Source organism: Stenella coeruleoalba (genome assembly GCF_951394435.1).
Source record: "Stenella coeruleoalba genome assembly, chromosome: 10".
NCBI lineage: Eukaryota > Metazoa > Chordata > Mammalia > Artiodactyla > Delphinidae > Stenella > Stenella coeruleoalba.
The window spans coordinates 36,812,995-36,830,525 of record NC_137156.1 but is presented as its reverse complement, the minus strand read 5'-3'; the positions used below and the strand labels follow the sequence as shown (position 1 = coordinate 36,830,525).

The 17,531-nt window shown below is 57.6% G+C and overlaps 1 protein-coding gene across 2 annotated transcripts in view; it reads left to right on the top strand.

The window, feature by feature from the left end:
• Positions 1 to 537: 537 nt before the first annotated feature.
• The window catches only part of GLP1R (glucagon like peptide 1 receptor), a 38,150-nt gene continuing 21,156 nt past the window's right edge, over positions 538 to 17,531 (top strand). For both annotated transcript variants that reach the window (XR_013830119.1, XM_079933571.1), the window contains exons 1-5: positions 538 to 755; positions 8,000 to 8,096; positions 9,123 to 9,230; positions 16,780 to 16,898; positions 17,240 to 17,346. Coding sequence is in view for 1 of the 2 variants with exons in the window: in XM_079933571.1 (XP_079789697.1) it covers positions 678 to 755; positions 8,000 to 8,096; positions 9,123 to 9,230; positions 16,780 to 16,898; positions 17,240 to 17,346 (509 nt within the window). In the remaining variant the exon portion in view is untranslated. The remainder of the gene's footprint in view (positions 756 to 7,999; positions 8,097 to 9,122; positions 9,231 to 16,779; positions 16,899 to 17,239; positions 17,347 to 17,531) is intronic.

Here is a 17,531-nt window from a genome sequence, read left to right as displayed (position 1 = left end):
CAGGAGGCACAGAGGACAGCCGTGGGCACACGTTATCCCAGGGACACGGGGGTTATAAGAGCCCCAGGGGCCATGGGGGCTGCGGGAGTCGGGGACCTTCTAGACCCTCCCCACCGGCAGGGCTCCATTGATCCATTTGTCACTGTCCCCCCAACCTTGGTTGTCCCAGGGCTGCCTTCGGGACAGAACCCGGGAATAAGGAGAGGTCTTGGGGACCGGGTAACCCCTCCGGGTGGATCTGTCTTACTCGCCACTCGCAGCTCTTGGGGTTACACTTTTCGGAAGGGGTTTGACTGGCGGTGTGACCTTGGCCAAGTCCCGTGCGCTTCTCCACCTCAGTTCCCTACGGGGTATCCTGGACAGCTGTGGAGTGGTTTGGCTTTCTTTAGCGGGGGGATCCGGGAGGAAGGCCGGCTGTGGGGTGGGGGCGGCCCGGCTCCTGCACTGCCCGAACCCGAGCGGCGCCAGCCCGGAGCGCAGGGCCCGGGACCTCCGGTCCGGAGGTGGCCGGGCCCAGGGGCCTCCGCGGGCGGGGGCGGAAAGCCGGGACCCACCCGGCCCCTCCTTCGGGCGGGGCGGCCCAGCGGCGGCTCCTCCCCCGCGCCCGCGCCGCCCGGGCTCAGTGGCGTGCGCGGTTCCGCAGGTGGCAGCGATGGCCCAGTCCTGAAAGCCCTGCCATGGCCGGCGCCCCCGGGCCGCTCCGCCTGGCGCTGTTGCTGCTCGGGGCGGTGGGCAGGGCCGGCCCGCGCCCCCAGGTGAGACCCGCGGGCCCCGGGGCGGGGGAGGCGGCGGCGTGGGCCGCTGCGGGCGCGGCGTCCGGTCAGCGGCGGCTGCGACTTGAGCGAAACTCCGCGACCGCGGGCGGCGGGAAGCCAAGCCTCGGGGAGTTGGACCTGGAGAGTTGGGTGTCTGAGGTGGGGTCTCGGACGGCGGACGCCTCCCGCAGCCCCGGCCAGGCGCCCCCTTCCTGGCCGCCCGGGCCCCTCTGCCGGGCCACCGGCTGTCCCGCGGCCGCCGTGCGCTGACTTCTGCGCCGCATCTCCCCCCGACCACTTTCCCAACTCCGTCTGCCGCAAACGCGTGCCAGCGGCCCGGCCACAGCCCGAGCTCCCAGACCTCCCCTTTTCCACTGTGCCCCAGACCCCTCCCCGCCGTGCCCCGCTATCAAAGACCCCCTGGGAAGGCAGAGAGGCCTGGGCGTGGACCCCCAGCTCTATCCCCCCGCACCAGCCCCCCAGCACAGCCTTTGACTCATAGCCCCAGGTACCCTAAGGTGGCAACTTGCTGTCCTTCCCCCTGACCTCCCAGCTGGAACTCGAGAGCCACCCCTGTCCCCAGCTCTGCGCCAAGGCAAACGCTAGAAGGCTCCCTGCTCCTCTAGAAGCAGGCAGGCCTCCCCTCACACACTCGCCTGACACACCCCCATTTTGACCCCCTTGGTGGTCAACATGCACCAGAGCCCATACTGGGACACGTGGAGACACCTTGGCCTCCTGGATGCCCTTGGAGGGCTGACCACAGGTGGACCCCTGCAGCCCCTCTCTGCCTTTCCTGCCTCCAGGCTCCTGGGCTGGGGGCTGTGGTCAGCCTGCTTTAGGAGAGGAGTTGTCCAGAGATGCTGTGAGATGCTTGAGCAGACAGGAGGTGCAGGCTTTCCTGTGCCAGAGAGCCGTGTCTTCCCGTGACCTCCTACTCTTACCCCCAGACCTGAAGAGCTTTGGGGAGGGGGCTTTCACGGGCCTTGAAATTTGTCCCAGCGCAGGTGGAAGGCGGGAGGAGGGGTCTTTGATGAGTGCCGACTCCACCCCTGGCTGAGAATCCAGATGTGGACAGATATGCCTCCCAGCTAAGGTGCCAGCCCTTCTTCAGCCCCCACGTTTTTTTCCAGTCTCATTCCCTCCCTCTCCCTGTCCCCAGCCCAGCTACTGCCCCCAGCTGCAGGAGGCATCTCCTTCCACACCACTGTCCCCCCAACGCTCAGCCAGACTTTGGCTTCCCTGGTGTGCGTGGGATCTTTTGGGAGCCAGAACTGCAGACCCACTACCTGCTTCTCTCTCACCTTTACCTCCTCCTCCGGCTGGGGCAGGGTTGGGGCGGAAGGCTCTGCTGCCTGGTCCCATCCTGCTCCAGGCCATTTGCAGACTGGCTTTGGATTAAGGGAAGAGGAGAGGTTCTGAATGCTGCCTGTCTTCTCCCCAGAGTTCCTTTGCCCAGAGGAGTCAGGCTCCTTGAACCTGCCCTTTCTTCCCACCCCTCATTCCTCAGCCCTGGGCCAAAAGCCCAATATCCTGGGGCCATAACAGTCCTGGGGTGACAGAGAAGGGCAGGATGAGCCAGGCTGTGAGCAGAGAGGGGGAGCTTCGGGGGTTGCCCTGCTGTGAGCATCCCTGACCCGTGGAGATCTGAGTGACAGGCTTTGAGGTCAGACTGCAGTAATTGCGACACAACCTCATGCCCGCGTGTGACTCTAAACAATGGTGGATTCTGTATTCTATTTTCTGTTCATGAAATCAGCAAGACTAGGTTGCTCCCTTCATGTCACTGCCGGTGGGGACGAATCTCAGAAAAGGAGGATTCCCTGTGTAAGGTGAACCCAGCAGTCCAGGAACAGAGAGGACAAAGGGGTGTGGGGCTGGGCTGGTGCCTAATACCTGCTCACCCAAGTGGGACTGAAGGGAAAATGGAGTGAGCTGCCCACAGTCAGGCTGGCCAGGCTGGAAGGGGGTGCCGGCAGGAGGGTGGCAGGACTGACCTCTGAAGAAGGGGACCTAGGTTACTCCTTCATTATTGCCGGGAAGGACCACCCCCTCCCCTATAATTTTCCTCCGCAAGACCCCTGTGAGGGAGCTGGTCTACTGAGGAGACGGGCAAGACTTTGACACTCCAAATTAGAACCAGACAAAACCGGGTTCAAATATCAGGTCTGCGGTTAGCTGGTGATCTTGGGCAGGACATCTGACCATCCGGAACCTCTGTTTCCTCATCTGTAAATAGGGATCACCAGCCCTGCCCCATGGGGTAATGGAGAGGGTTGGGGCGCTGGCACCCAGAAATGGCAGCTTTAGTCACTTGGGGGATCTGACCCGCTTGTCCTCGGGAATCTGGAAGCCTTCTCCAGGGCAGGGGAAGAGGGCTGGGAGGGGGGCTGTCAGAGGCCCCGTGCCTCTGCACTCTAGTGAAGGGTGGATGGAGTCCAGGGTGCGCGGCGGTCACCATGGACTTTGTCTGGAGCTGGGCTCCCTCCCAGACATGGAGTCTGGTGGGGGCCAGGGCAGAGCAACCAAGAAACCACATCCTGCCCTTGGATGCCTTGCTCTGAGGAAGAACAGGCTCTCCTTAGCTGCAGCCTGCCCCTGAACAGATTCCTCTGTGCGTGTGAGATAGAGAGATACAGAGATACAGGACAGAGACAGGTAGAGAGAGACAAAGAGAGAGGGACCAGGGGGAGAGGGGTGGGCGGTATGAACCCCTGTTTCTCCTCCGTACTTGGATGTGACCCTCTTTATGACAGCCTGCCTGTGAGTCCCCGTGTATGAAACATCTCAGCATGTCATTGTGTGTCTGACAGTGTGTATGTGTTTGTGACTCCAAGTGTGATACTGCATCTATGGGAAGGTCTGTGTGTGTATGAGAGAGACATCGTAGTGTGTGAATGAGTGTCTGCCAGTGTGTGTCTGTGTGTGGGTGAGAAAAGTGTGCTTGTGACAGAATGTGTATCTGTTTCTCTGTACTTATGCATGTGACAGTGTGACTTTAGTATATGTCAGTCAAGGGGTGTGTGTGTGTGTGTACGTGTGTGTGTACCTGACAGTCTATGTGTTCATGTGTGGGAGAGAGACTCCGTGTCATGTCTTAGTATGTAAGCATGTGCTCCACACACGTGTGGTAATGTGTGTGACAGTGTATCCATGTGAGGGGTCTGGTGCACGTGAGAGTGTGTGTGTGGTCTTCCTTTCCCTGCCCTTCTGCTCATGTATCTGGAGTCTATAAGGAAAAAAAATGGGGCCAAGAGCCCAGGGTCCAGCAGCACCATCCCTCCAGGTCTCAGAGGGCCTCGGGGATGGTTGGGCTCTGGAAGTTGGGCAGAGAAGAAGGAGGCAGGGGTCCTGGGAGGAGCTGCAGGGAAGATGCAGGGCTGCATCTGTTGGGAGGCGCCAGAGTTGTCATGGGAGCCCTCTTTTTCCTTTGGGGAGGCCCTCTCCCATTTTTCCCACCTTAGTGGCCTCTCTTTCCTCCTTCCTCTCAATCAAAAAGGTTACCAGAAAAAGAAAGAATCTGGTGCACTTATTCACACTGAGAAATGAAACTGCCGGAGGAATTCTTCACATTAGCAGCCAGTGTTTGGAGAAAGCATGCCGTCCTGGGGTGCTGGAAAGCCCCTCACCCTCTCCACATCCTTCTCTTCCTGCTCTTCTTCCTTAGAACACTGCTCACTCGTACAGGGCTGGATAATTCCTAAGGGTTTTTACTACTTTATCTTGCTGGATCTGTACAGGAACTCTTTGAAAAGAACGATATGCCCATTTTACAGATAAGGAAACTGAGGTCCCAGAAGATTAAAATTTGTCCCATCAGTCCCACGTTAACAGACAAAGCTGGAATTTAAACCAAGGACGTGTGACTCTCTGTCCAGTGCTCTCTTCTGCCACCACTCCTTCCTGGCATCTTCTTTGTCACCTGCTGCTTCCTTCCCGAACACCTGGATCTGAGAGACGCCCTCTCCTTACTGTAAACTCTGCCCCAGGCATTGCCCCCATTTGCCTTTACCCCCCCATCAGAGAACTCCCATGAAGCCTGGTGAGTCCTGATTCTAAAAACTGCCAAGCTGCCCTCACCCTGGTCTGCTGGGCCCCCCACTGCTGCCCTGATCTCCTGGCCAGCTCTGCTGCCTCTGAGGGGCAGGGGCCTCCACCACTGCATCCTCCCCACCACTTACCACCCCCAGCCCCTCCTCACCAGGCCTGGAGCGGGCACTCACATCACAGGAGGATGAAATGGGTCCGAGGCTGGTGGGCGGGGCCTTGCCCCTCCTCACGGTTCCTTGCCCTGGGGCATGGAGGCTTTGCTAATGGCTATGTTGCAGCTGGAAGATGCCACAAATTTAGCAGGATGATCGGTCCTTGGCAGGAAAATATGCTCCTTTCTTCCTGCTGGGAGTTTGTTGTTCCTGGAAATGAGGGAGGGGTGGGACCCGGACTCCCCGGGAAGCCTGGCCGCCCGGTCTGCTCTGCCGTCTCCTGTCAACAGCAGAAATCGAAGACAGCTGCCGTTGACTGTGGATTTTCCACGTGCCAGGGGCCCTTCTAAGCATTAACTCACTTAATGCTCACGGGGAGGCAGGGACTATCGTTATTCCCAATTTGTGCAGGTGTGAGCTCAGGCTAGAAGTTAAAACTGTTGCACAAGGTCACAAACTTAATTTACCGGAGAGCCAGGGTCAGGCCTGGCTCTGAGCCCAAAGCCAGGGCTATTCACGCTTCTCTGTGTAACTGTGTTCCCCTGAGCCCCTGGGCCCTGCTGCACCGGGTGACCCCAGCCTCGTTCCAGACCGGAGCCTCACATCTGTCCCAGGTCCTGCCTACTGCTCTCTCCCTGGCCCAGAAAATTCTCCTGAACATCAGTCCAAAGCTGTCTTCTGCTTGCTCACCAGAGCACCGACGTCCCCACTTCTGCCCCTTCGTTCCTGCTGGGTCCTCCTGCTGAAATGCCTACCCTCTGCCCTTGCTGGGCCAGTCTCTCCCTACACCCCTTCCCTCCGCCAACCCCAGCTTACAATCCCCGGCGTCCCCCAGGGCTCTCAAGTCTTCACCGAGCCCTGCCCCAGCCATTCCCTGAGCACTTTCACCGCTGTCTTCTCTGCTGTGTCCTGAAGAGCATTTGCTCCCACCCGATCCCCGAGTAGCCTGGGGACTCTCTCAGGCCAAGGGTCTGGCCTTCATCTCTGCGCTCCCCATGTTCCCTCAGTCCGTCCCCCCACCCAGAGCCTGGCACAGTATTACTTCCATAAACGCCAGGTGGGGAGAGGCCAGAGGTCTGGTAGTTCGTGTGTTTGGGCAGGGGGGCTGCGGTGAGCAGTATTTGGAGAACTTCAGCTGGGGCAGGAGGCAGACGGTGGACCCCTGTTGTCAGGAAGCTGTCTCAGGGGGCACACAACCCCTGTTCTTAAGGAGCCCCAGCCTCAGGGAGGCTGCCCTCAGGGAGCCCCCGTCTGAAGATAGTTTCTTGTCCGAGGCTCTGCTCCGAGCAGGTGACAGGGCTGCTTCTGTCTCGAGGCTCTCCGGGGCGCTGGTGGCCAGGCTGGCTTCCTGGTGCTGTCCTTTGCCTTTCTCGCCACCCTGAGACTTCTGGTTCCCATGGGCTTCCTAGTCCGCGCTCCCTGCCCCAGACACACCTTCTGCCCCAGTTCCCAGCAGCGACCTTGCTTGCTGCCTGCTTTCGTCCTAGAGAGATCAGGTGGGATTTCTCCCTGGTCTCCCTGCCCTGACCACCAGCAGCTGCTGCATTCCGGGGAGGAGAAGGAAGGCGGGTGGGGGTTGGGGGGTGGATCCACCAGGACTGGCACTAGTGAAAACTGCGCTGACCCCTCAGTTGTAGCTAAAATTGACACTGCCTTCGCTGTTGGGTTTGATTATTTATTTGTTTAACAAGTACACTTGACCTTTGCGCTCAGAAGAGCACTGTCTTTTAGGTAGCTCTGCCTGTGGCCTCAGCACACTCACTCCAAGACTGTCCCCTTGCTTGTCAAGCGAGCTTTGTCCCCTCCCTAGGGCTTCCTGTGCCGCCAGGGATGAGCCCAAGACAACCTGTGTCTTTACGGGAAGCGTCTTGTAAGCCCCAACGCAGCCTAAATCTGGGCAGGATTACCCGGAAACCAGATCCAGTGTGCTTAGGGCACACCCGTCAAGGGTGGTGCAAACTCCCCAGATGAAGCTGTTTTCACTTCAGCACGCATGCGTATTTTTGTGATTTCCAAAAGTGAAATTTTGTTTTAAATTATGTATAGGTCCTGAATTTTATACAAGGGGCTCCCTGGTCATCTGTGTGTCTGAAGGCTCTAAAGGAGGAATATTTATAATCTTAAGCCTGTTCAGGAAAAAATACAAATAAAAAAGAAACATAGTCCCAGGACATATCTAAAGAAGTACCCTGAAAGGTCTGGGCGTGGATAATTCTCACTTGGGTGCATCTGCTTGGGTCTCTGCTAAAAAGCCAGTTCTGTTACCTTATCTATTCACAGAGAGGGGGACCCCTCCCATTGCAGACCCAATCTCTGTGTTCTGGAACTTTTCTGACCCCTTCACCCCATGTCCTCAGGACTTCTCCCACAGTTGACAGAGCTGAGACGGTGGGGGTCATGTTGACCTCCCAGGTAACGTGACTGCATTTTGCAGGAGGGATGCTAGCGGTCAGCATTACCAGCGCTGAATCCCACCTCAGCCCACACCTTCCACTGCTGCGTCACAGGCACTGATCTGGGAGACTCCAGGTCCTAGCCTTAGCTCTGCTCCTTGGGGTGCTGTGTGACCTTGACTGAGCCCCTCTCCCACTCTGGGCCTGCGTGTTGCCTTCAAGACTGGTGGATGAAAGTGTGAGAACCTCACGGGAAGGCTGACTGGGTGCTGGAAAGGAGCCCGTGGCAGTCACAAAGCCCAGGGCCCTCAGGAACGCTCTCTGCTGGGTGAGGGCAGATGAAACCATGAATGAGACACACGCCCAGCCAGTGGCCCTTCCCCCGCTCACCCCCAACAGTGTCCTTTCAGTAGCCACTGGCTGGACATTTACTACACCCCAGGCTGTGCCCTGGGAGGGATAAAGACATAAAAACATCCACCTGGAGCCCCTCTTTGTGTTGTCACCCTCTTTCAGAGATGGCCAAAGCCTGTGGAGTTTGGGGCTCTAAGGTCCCCTGGACATCAAGAAACCAAGTGTGTGTGTGGGGTTGGGCATAAAAGAGAGGTTGGTTGGACCTAAGGGGCCCCCTTTTCGTTCTTCTCCCCAGGGTGCCACCGTGTCCCTCTCGGAGACAGTGGAGAAATGGCGAGAATACCAACGCCAGTGCCAGCGCTTCCTGACCGAGGCTCCGCCCCCAGCCACAGGTGAGTGCACCCAAGCAGCTCTCCACGGCGCTGGGAGGCCCCACGCCTGGCCGGGCATCATTCGCCTCTCTAGGACCCCTCATCTACCCTACGCCTGGCGGTGCGGCCTCGTTGCTGCTGTGCTCCCCCTCGCCCCTGGCTGGGGCCCCTCAGGAGCAGACACCTGGCCTTTCTATTCTGCCTCCTCCTCAGCACTTCCCAGCCTGTGCCAGGGCAGGAGGCCCAACGCACGTACTTATGGTAATAAACGTTTAGGGGGAGTGACAGACAGAATGGACTGGAGGACACGGGGAGCGGGAAGGGTAAGCTGGGACAAAGCGAGAGAGAGGCATGGACATATATACACTACCAAATGTAAAATAGATAGCTAGTGGGAAGCAGCCGCATAGCACAGGGAGATCAGCTCGGTGCTTTGTGACCGCCTGGAGGGGTGGGATAGGGAGGGTGGGAGGGAGACGCAAGAGGGAGGGGATATGGGGATATATGTATACATATAGCTGATTCACTTTGTTATACAGCAGAAACTAACACACCATTGTAAAGCAATTACATTCCAATAAAGATGTTAAAAAAAAGAAAAAAAAGAGCAGAGGACTGATAGGCCTGTGTTCCAGTCCTGACCTGCAGTCATGACCCAGTCACCTGAGGAGGGTTCTCTTAGCCTGGAGAGCTACCGTCCCCCTCATCCGTGGTGTGTAATTTAATAACAGGCCCACGAGGATCGTTTATTGAGCACTTACTATGCTCAGTTATCTATGCTAGCTATGCTATTTGTCCCCACAAAGCCCTGTGGGCTGGGGATCAACCCCATTTTCCAGGTGAGAAAACAGAGACCTTAAGTACTTTGCTGCAAGTCCCACTGCTGATAAGTGGCACCTGCTGGGTGGGAATGTGCTGGGTGGGTAGGAAGCCTCAGTGGAGGTGAGCCGAGCACAGGTTTCTGCCGGGCAGCCTCCCCGGTGGGGAACTTGGGGGGCAGTGCCCCAGCCAGGCTGTGACTCAGATGCCATCGTCCCGCTGCACCAGGCCTGTTCTGCAACCGGACCTTTGATGACTACGCCTGCTGGCCGGATGGGCCGCCGGGCTCCTTCGTGAACGTCAGCTGCCCCTGGTATCTGCCCTGGGCCAGCAGCGGTGAGTTCCCTCCCCCACCCTGTGCCCAGGAGGCTGGGGTGGGAGTGGAGTTGGCACGGGGTTCGTGCTGCCTCCTTTCCCCTGAGACGCAGCCTCCCTGCTCCGGGAGGTCTTTGGGCCTCCTCCCGGTGGTCTGCCTTTCTTTCCCTGGGGGTGGGGAGCAGTACGGGGTGGCATCCGGTGTGACCTGGGCCTGAGGCCCATCTGGCAGGTGGGGTCTGTGGGGAAATCGTGGCGTCTGACTTAAGAAAGAAATGAGCACCCTCCTGCATCAGGAAAGGAGTCAGGTAGGAACAGTTCCTGGGGGTTCGGTGTGGGGTAGGGTTACTCAGAGGTGTCATTGCTCTGATGCGTGTGTGTGTGTGTGTGTGTGTGTGTGTGTGTAATGTGTGTGTTTGTAGGTGCCGCCCACCTGGTAGTGACCTGTAGCCACCTCCTGACTCTTCAGGGGTTCACTGCTCAGATGAACCCAGACGGGAGTAGTGATCGGGGCCTTGGTGAAGTTGCCCCCCAGGTCCTCCCCGGCTCACTCCTGTCTGCAGGGGACAGCCTGCACTGGGAAAGCTGAGGCTCTTTGGAGTACAGAGATCTACAGAGGCTGCAGGGAGAGCTCTGACTGGAGGGGGAGTTAATGTGCCCCTCAACACCCACCCACCTGTCCCAGGCACCAGGGAGGCTAACAGGAGACAAGCGCCCTTGCCTCAAAGAGCTTACGGTCTCAGGAAGGGAGAAAGGGTACTACTTTATAATAATGATGTTAAGTACCTGCTCTGTGCCCAGTCCTGCCCTAAAAGCTGAGTATTCATTTAATCTTTACAACTACCCCGTGGGCATGCTTGTTTTGTACAGATAGGGAAACTGAGGCCCCAGAAAGTTTAAGTCACTCGCTCCAGATGACGTGGTAAATGGCAGGGCCAGGATTTGAAGCCAGCCTGTGCTCTTAATTACAGTGCACCGAAGGGGCCTGAGACCAAGCAGAAACTGGCCCAGAAGCAGGTGTGATTGAGGTCATACTCTGGGAAGCTAGAGGGCTTCCTGGGAGAGGCAGCCCCTTAGCGGAACATCAGGGCACCTGGCAGGGCCCGGTGTGAGCTTCACCTCAGAACACAGGACTGGAGTCAGATGAAGCCCAGGCAGAAGTCCTGAGGAGACTCTCTCCTGCTGTTCCCTCCCAGTATACCCACCCCACCCTGAGGTGCACAGGGAGAGCCTGGGCCTGGAAAGAGGCAGGCGCCTGCGTAAGACACAGAGCGGATCAGTGCCCGTCACGCAGCATTTCTGCGGCCAGCTGTAAGCACTTTACACACCTACACTCATTTAACCCTCACAACAACCCTGCGAGGCAAGCACTCTGGTGACCCTCCCCTTTTACAGAGGAGGAAACCGAGGCACAGAGATGCTAAGTGACTTTTCCAAGCTCACACAGCAAGTGAGTGGCAGACCCAGGAATAAGCCAAGGAGTCTGGTTTAGAGTAAGCATGTTTCACTGCTACACCAGGCTTCCTCCAGTGTGCAGGCACGTATGTGTGCATGTGTGTGTGTTCCTGTGCACGTGGCTCTGGGCATGGGGACAGGCGAGTGGCCTGGGCCTCTGCTGGCTGGGCACACCCTGAGGGAGGGCAGTGAGCTGCCTGCCCTCTCCCTGGAGATGAAAACGTCGAGTTGTACAGTCTTACGGTTCTGCCTGATGCTGCTCTGAGTGGCTGTGTGAGCTTGAGTGAATTTCTAGACCTCTCTGTGCTTCAGCTTGCCATGTGGGAGATGGGATAAAGCCAGGTGATGGGGGTGTTGGGAGGATTGTAGGTTCTTGAAAAATGGTTGCTGTTAATTTCTTCCACCTACCCGACTTACCTCGTCCACTTCCCGCAATACGCACCCTTTCCTTGCTCCCCAGTGGTTTGGGACTGGCTGTCTGTCCAGCTGGGGCCGGGCCTCTAGACCCCAGGGAGCCAGGCGCAGGACAGGGCCCATCACTCAGCACTAAGCTGTCCCCAGCTCTGCCTGTCGCTCGCGGCTCCATCCATCACCTTTAATTTTATTTGAGCAGGAAATAGGTCCTGGTGGTGCCCGTTTATGAGCGAACACGGTTTTACTGCTCTCTCCGTGAAGACAGCGGCCACTGTGCAGGCCCCCTGCCAGCCCCCGCCCCCCTCCCCTGACTCACCAAGCTAATTCACTCCCTCTTCTGACACGTGGCATCACAGACTCTGCCTCCCTCTCCCCTCTCTCTGAGTTAGGGACCTGCAGAGACACCCACCGTGGGCTCCTGCAGCATAATTGCTGCCTCTGGCCTGTCCTGGCTGTTCCGCTTGGGAGAAGCTGGCACTAGGGGCTCCCCTCACCCCCTCCCAGAGCATGGGGGAGCAGGAAGGGGGCAGTTCTGGAACTTTCTTGGGCTGATCAAGGGGGTAGACTGTGGAAAAACGTCATAGTGGGAGTTCGAAGTGGGGAGAAACAAGGGGGACGGGTCTCAGGCAGGGTCCTGGCAGAAAACACACTCAGCTGGGAATTTGAAAAGAATTCAGTGGAGGGGCCACTTCAGAGGCTGGCAGGGTTAAGGGGCCAAAGAGGTACATAAAGCACCAAGGACCACAACAGTGGGAAGCTGTAGCATCCCTAGACCCGAGCGGGGCAGGAACAGCTGGAGGTCGTGGTGATGCAGAGGCCACCAGCAGGGCAGGGCCCTGGCCACAGAGAGGCAGTGCCACTGCCAGAACCTCAGAATCAAGGCAAGAAGGGAGCAAGGGAGACATACCCCAGCCTCTCTCTCCTTCCACCCTCCTACCTTCTGCTGGTGCCTCCCATTGGCCAAACCCAGCGGAGGGCAAAGAGCCCAAGTGATGCTGTCCACAGGGGTCAGCCTTCTGGGGTGCAGAGCAGGGAAGAAGAATGAGTGACTAGAGAAAGAATTAAATTCAGAACAATTCCCCGGGGCAGGTCTGTGTCAGGAGCTGGGGATGTCAGTGAGACCTTAGGGGTGTGTGAGTATGTGGGTGTTGGGGAGAAGGGGTGATCTTCCCCATGGGGCTGAAGAGGTCAGCTCAGGGGCCTGGGAAGTGGTGCTGAGGGAGGTCAGAGCCACCTCTTCTGCCTGGGGTGTGGCACCAGGAAGGCTTCCAGAGGGAGGTGATATCGGGACCAGGCCTGGAAGAACAGGCAGATGGAGAAGGGGGAAAAAGTGCCCTCCAGGGAGGGAGGATGTCAGGCTCAGAGATGGGGCCAGGCCAGGCCTCAGAACTATACAGTATCCCAGGGAAGCCAGCCAAGTCCTTGAATTCTGACCCCTCTAATTCAGAACTGGGGATTGCACAGAGAGGGTGGGAACAGGTGAGTCAAGGAAGGAAGGCGTTCAAAGGAGATGCCTTGCGTCCGCAAGATTTTCTCTGTAAACCAGAAGGCTGGAGTGGCTTCAGAGAGCCTGTTGCCACCCGAGTGCCCTCCAGCAGCCTTGTTTAACCACAAACAGCTGATCTGCTCATTACAAATCATTCCAGTCTCATTAGCTGCACCCCCTTCTGATCCCTACCTGTTAGCTTGGTTCTAATTATAGGAGAGTCATAAAATGTTTTAAAAATTGTCTATAACTCACAGTTCTTGGAAGCTCTGACAGGTGCCTCCCTTGAGCTCATACAGCAGGCCGGGGTTGCCAGAGGGAAACCGAGGCCCCAGCTTGGCCCTGGAGGAGCTCCGGCTGAGGCGGTGTCCTAAGCTCCAGCCCGCCCCCCAGTGAAGGGGTACCCTTTTGAGGAATTGGTGCGGGCAGGGGGGGTGGCAGCAGGTCTTTCACTGTGACTCTAGTTTGAAGACGAACCAGGTACCAGGCACTTCACATGCTTTATCTCCTAATCCTCACACCACAGACCTGGGAAGTTATCAGGGTTCCCATTTTACAGATGAGGAAACTGAGACCTGGGGAGGTCTGCCCAAGGTCCCATAGCTGGTTGAGGGCAGAACCAGGATTGACCTTGAGTCTGTCGTTCAGAACCCGAGCTCCTTCTCCTAGGCTGTGATGTGATGCGTTGCCCCTCACCCCCACCCCAAGCGGACACCTTCAGTTCGAGCCCTGCCTTTGACCCTCATTCCAGCACTCTGGGGAGGGCCTATGACTGCCCGCTTTGAAACTTGGCTTCCCGGCCCAGGAGATGGGGGCCCAGGAGCTGGGGGCCCAGGAGTCCATGCTGACCATTGCTGTTGCCAGGATGCAGGAGCTAATGGATTCATGAGCGGCTCTCCACAGCCCTGAGTGCCCGCGTCCACGTGGAAGGGCGGCTGTTAGCTTGATTACAGACGCCGCTGTGGTTTCCGGGAGGGGAAGTGTTTAATTGGGGGTTTTAGTTCCAGCACCAGGGTCTGACTTAATGAAATATCCCTAGGCCTCCTGGCATGCGGCTGGCTGCCTCCTGGTGTTGACAAGACCAGAGCCAAGCCTCTGGCTATGATCAGCAGCACCTGGGCCAGATAAAGCTGGGCTGATAAGCCAGACAGTGCCCACACCCACCCCATCTCCAGCCAAGATGGGCACCTGGGGACCGCAGCCCGGCCAGGAACCAGCCCTGGCTTTTCATATTTGCTGCTAATGAAGGATAATTGACAGACGCACTCGTATAGGCTCACTGAGCTTCGCAGGGACGCAGTGATCCCTTGACACTGTTCCAGTAACACATACATCTGTGCACACACTGCCTCCCTACCCTCCCAGCTTGCCCTGAGCAGAGGGCCCAGGAATGGCAGGGTGCCGGGGGCCCAAACTGGCAAGAGGACCTGCTGGGAGGATGCTGAATGTTGGCAAGTCCAAGCCTGGAGGAAGGGCAGATAAATGGCACATGGCCATTGCTGACTGTTAGCAGTGAATTTGGCTGCTGACTTTTGGCCTCTGGAGGCCAAGAGCTGAGGGCTGCAACCTTTTTTTTTTTTTTTTTGCGGTGCGCGGGCCTCTCACTGTTGTGGCCTCTCCCGCTGCGGAGCACAGGCTCCGGACGCGCAGGCTCAGCGGCCATGGCTCACGGGCCCAGCCGCTCCGCGGCACGTGGGATCTTCCCGGACCAGGGCACGAACCCGTGTCCCCTGCATCGGCAGGTGGACTCTCAACCACTGTGCCACCAGGGAAGCCCCACGAGGGCTGCAATCTTGATTCTGCCGCTTCCTGGCTGGATGACCTTGGGCAAGTCACGTGGCCTCTCAGAGGCTCAGTTGCTTCATTTGTAAAGTGGGATTTGCTGTGCCTACCTTGTAAGGTGGTCGTGATGTTCAAAGGTGTCAGGCATACAGCAGGTGTTCAAAACCTGATTCTATGAGTGAGCAGCCTGCAGAGAGGGTTCGAAAGGAGCAGGTAGGAAGGAAAACATCAATTCGAGTGCCTCCTGTATGCCAGACCCTGTGCCAGCGGTGGCAAGTGGCTGTCATTAGGGTCACACTGCTGCGGGCTGCGTCCTGGGTACGTGGCGCTTCGACAGTTTGGGCCCCTTTGCGATGTCCTCTCCCTTCCCCTGGCCCCTCTGCCTCCTCTTTTCTCCCCATTTCCTCCCATCTAAATGGGTTTCCAGAGAAGGTTCTGATATAAGTCTCACTCCATGGAGTCAGCCCAGATCACCATAACTGCTCTGGGGTCATCGACTCCTGAAGACTGGTTTTGCTCTTATATCAGAAGACTCAACCCCTGGTGAAGAACTCCAGGCATCCATGCAGCAGATAAGAGAGACATTTGGGGGCCCTTCTAGTTGCTTAAATCAGACCTGGTGCCTCCTGTTCTCTGCCTTTGTCCTTTCCTGATTTTGTTCATAAATGAGCCAGGGGGCTATTGGGACACTGCTCCTCCCACTGCCCAAAGTCCCATCATTACATTTTCAGGCTTTTGTTTCTCTTCCTGGGGAAGTCTCTTAAAATGCAGTTTCTTCTAGAAGCAGTGATGCCGCAAGCTGACTCACCCCACAGTATTACCAGATAACTTCTGTCTCCTGAAGCGGGTCAGGGTCTCTGAAAGGGAGTGGAGAAAGGGGAGAGTGGGCTGGGAGCCAGGGACCGGCTCAGGGAGGACAAGGGTCCCACTGGCAGGCCCTGCAGGTGCCTGACTGTGCAGGCAGAGAGCTGTCCCTGGCCCCTAAAGTGAAGGTGTCCTGGCATATGGCAGCAGTGGGCGGGTTGATGGTTTGTGAACTGTGAAATACAGCCCCGTCCTAGAGGGTGCGTCCCTTCCCGGCCCTGGTGGTGTGGGCCCTGGGGTTGATGCTGCCGCCATCAGGCACTCATGTTAATGATCCTTTTCCACAGACCTGTCCTTACTGCTGCCTCCCCACCTGGAAACTTCTGAGCGGCCACTGCCAGCCAGGGCCTTGCGGCTTCTCCATGCTCCCTCCTTCACGCTGAGCCTCCTTCCCACAGCCGGGAGGCTGGTCTTTAAAATCTTTTGTCTTTTAGAATTTTTAAATCTTTTAAAATTCGTCCTGGCTCCAGCTCCCCTCCTTGATCCCCCCTGTGCTAAATCTCTCCCCACTTTTGTCCCCAGTTTCCTGGCCCTGCGGTCAGACTTACATTTCCTCTCAGACACAAGTAATCCCCTGTCCCCTCTTGTGATCTCACTGCAAACTTGGGGCTGCAAGCCACCCCCTCCCTGGGTGGGCAGACAGTGAGGCACGGCAGGGTGGTCGCCTCAGCGCCAGATGCCCGGGTGGGATGTGAGTGGACACAGGGACATCCCACCCCCAGCCCTGCTGGGCCTGTGTTTGCTCTCTCTCGGTTTGCATTTCTGTTATTCCTTTCTGCACTTTTTGGTTTTTGTTTTCTGTGAGAGTCTTGATTCTCTGAAGCCAGGGACTGTGCTTCCTTCCTCCTTCAGACTGGGAGCTCCTTGAGGCCAGGGGCTGGATGTCTCCCCACTCTCAGCCTGGGAGGTCTCCAAGGACAGTCTCCATCTCCAGCTACTTGCAGCTACTTGAAGGGAAGAGCTGGTCTTCCCTCCCCGCACCACTACCCCTTGGAACAGAGTGTCTCTAAGGGCTATGTCTCTGACATTGACTCTGTGTTCCTTTTAAATCAGATGATCTTTGAGGGTAGGACTGGGTCTCCTCCATCAGATGAGAACTTCTTAAGGGCAGGGCTGTGTCTCCCCTCAGACCGGGGCTCCCTGAGGATGAGGCTGGGTCTCCTTCTTTCTCTCAAGAGCTCTTTGTTCCTGGGGTCTGCTCTGCCCGGGAAGGTGGGGCCTGAGTTCTGTGAATCAGCAGTCTCAGAGGGTGGCTGTGGGTCTGTTGGGGCCACTGCTCGTCAGCACCAAATCTTGTCCGTAGCACGATTTGAGGCAGGGGTGTGGAAATGGGCTAGCGCAGTCTCATCTCAATAGTGTGAATTCATCAAGCTGCATTCCAGGGTGGCTGAGAGGAGAGGCTGAGGGTGGGTCAGACAGGCACATGGCAGGAGAGGAAGGCCCGAGGGTGTGTGTGTGTGTGTGTAGAGGGGTCAGTTCTGGGGCAGCTGGGGTGACCCCCAGGGTGGAGAGGGGTGAGGGGCAGGTGGCCTTGGGACGAGGCTCAGCTCCTGCGTGTCTCCGCCCCAGTGCTGCAGGGTCACGTGTACCGGTTCTGCACCACCGATGGCCTGTGGCTGCACAAGGACAACTCGAGCCTGCCCTGGAGGGACCTGTCCGAGTGCGAGGAGTCCAAGCGAGGGGACCAAGTGAGTTGAGCCGGCGAGCTGGGGGGCAGCAGGGTGCCAGCTGCCTGGGAGCAGGGACCTGGGCATCTGGCGAGTGGGTCTGTGGCCATCTGCCCATCCCCCTGCCTCTCGGGCTTTGCACACCATGCTTTCTGGACAGAGGTGGTGTGCGTTCACCTCTCTGGCCTTGGAACAGGGCCCTAGAAATCCGAGGACCATCACCGTAGGCTATTCTCTTTCTTAGTTCCAGGATCCCAGTGGGGCTGCGTTGGGGCCCCACCTCTGCCCCGTGGGAAAGAAGAATGTGGGAGAGGAGGGTTGTGGGCCACCCCTTGTACACTGTGTCCCCCGTGTGCACACAGAACTCCCCGGAGCAGCAGCTCCTGTCCCTTTACGTCATCTACACGGTGGGCTACGCACTCTCCTTCTCCGCACTGGTCATCGCCTCGGCCATCCTCCTGGGCTTCAGGTAAGGGGGCTGCTTCAGCCTTACCTGCCGTCCTGTCCCCAAATAGAGGAGGGGGCACCAAGCTGAAACAGCAATGCAGCAGGTTCCTCTCCTAAGAGATGTCCAGAGAACCCACACCACCTATGTGGTAGACTGATGAGGCTGAAAACGCAGGCTACCACACTGTGTACTTAGTCTAATCTGTG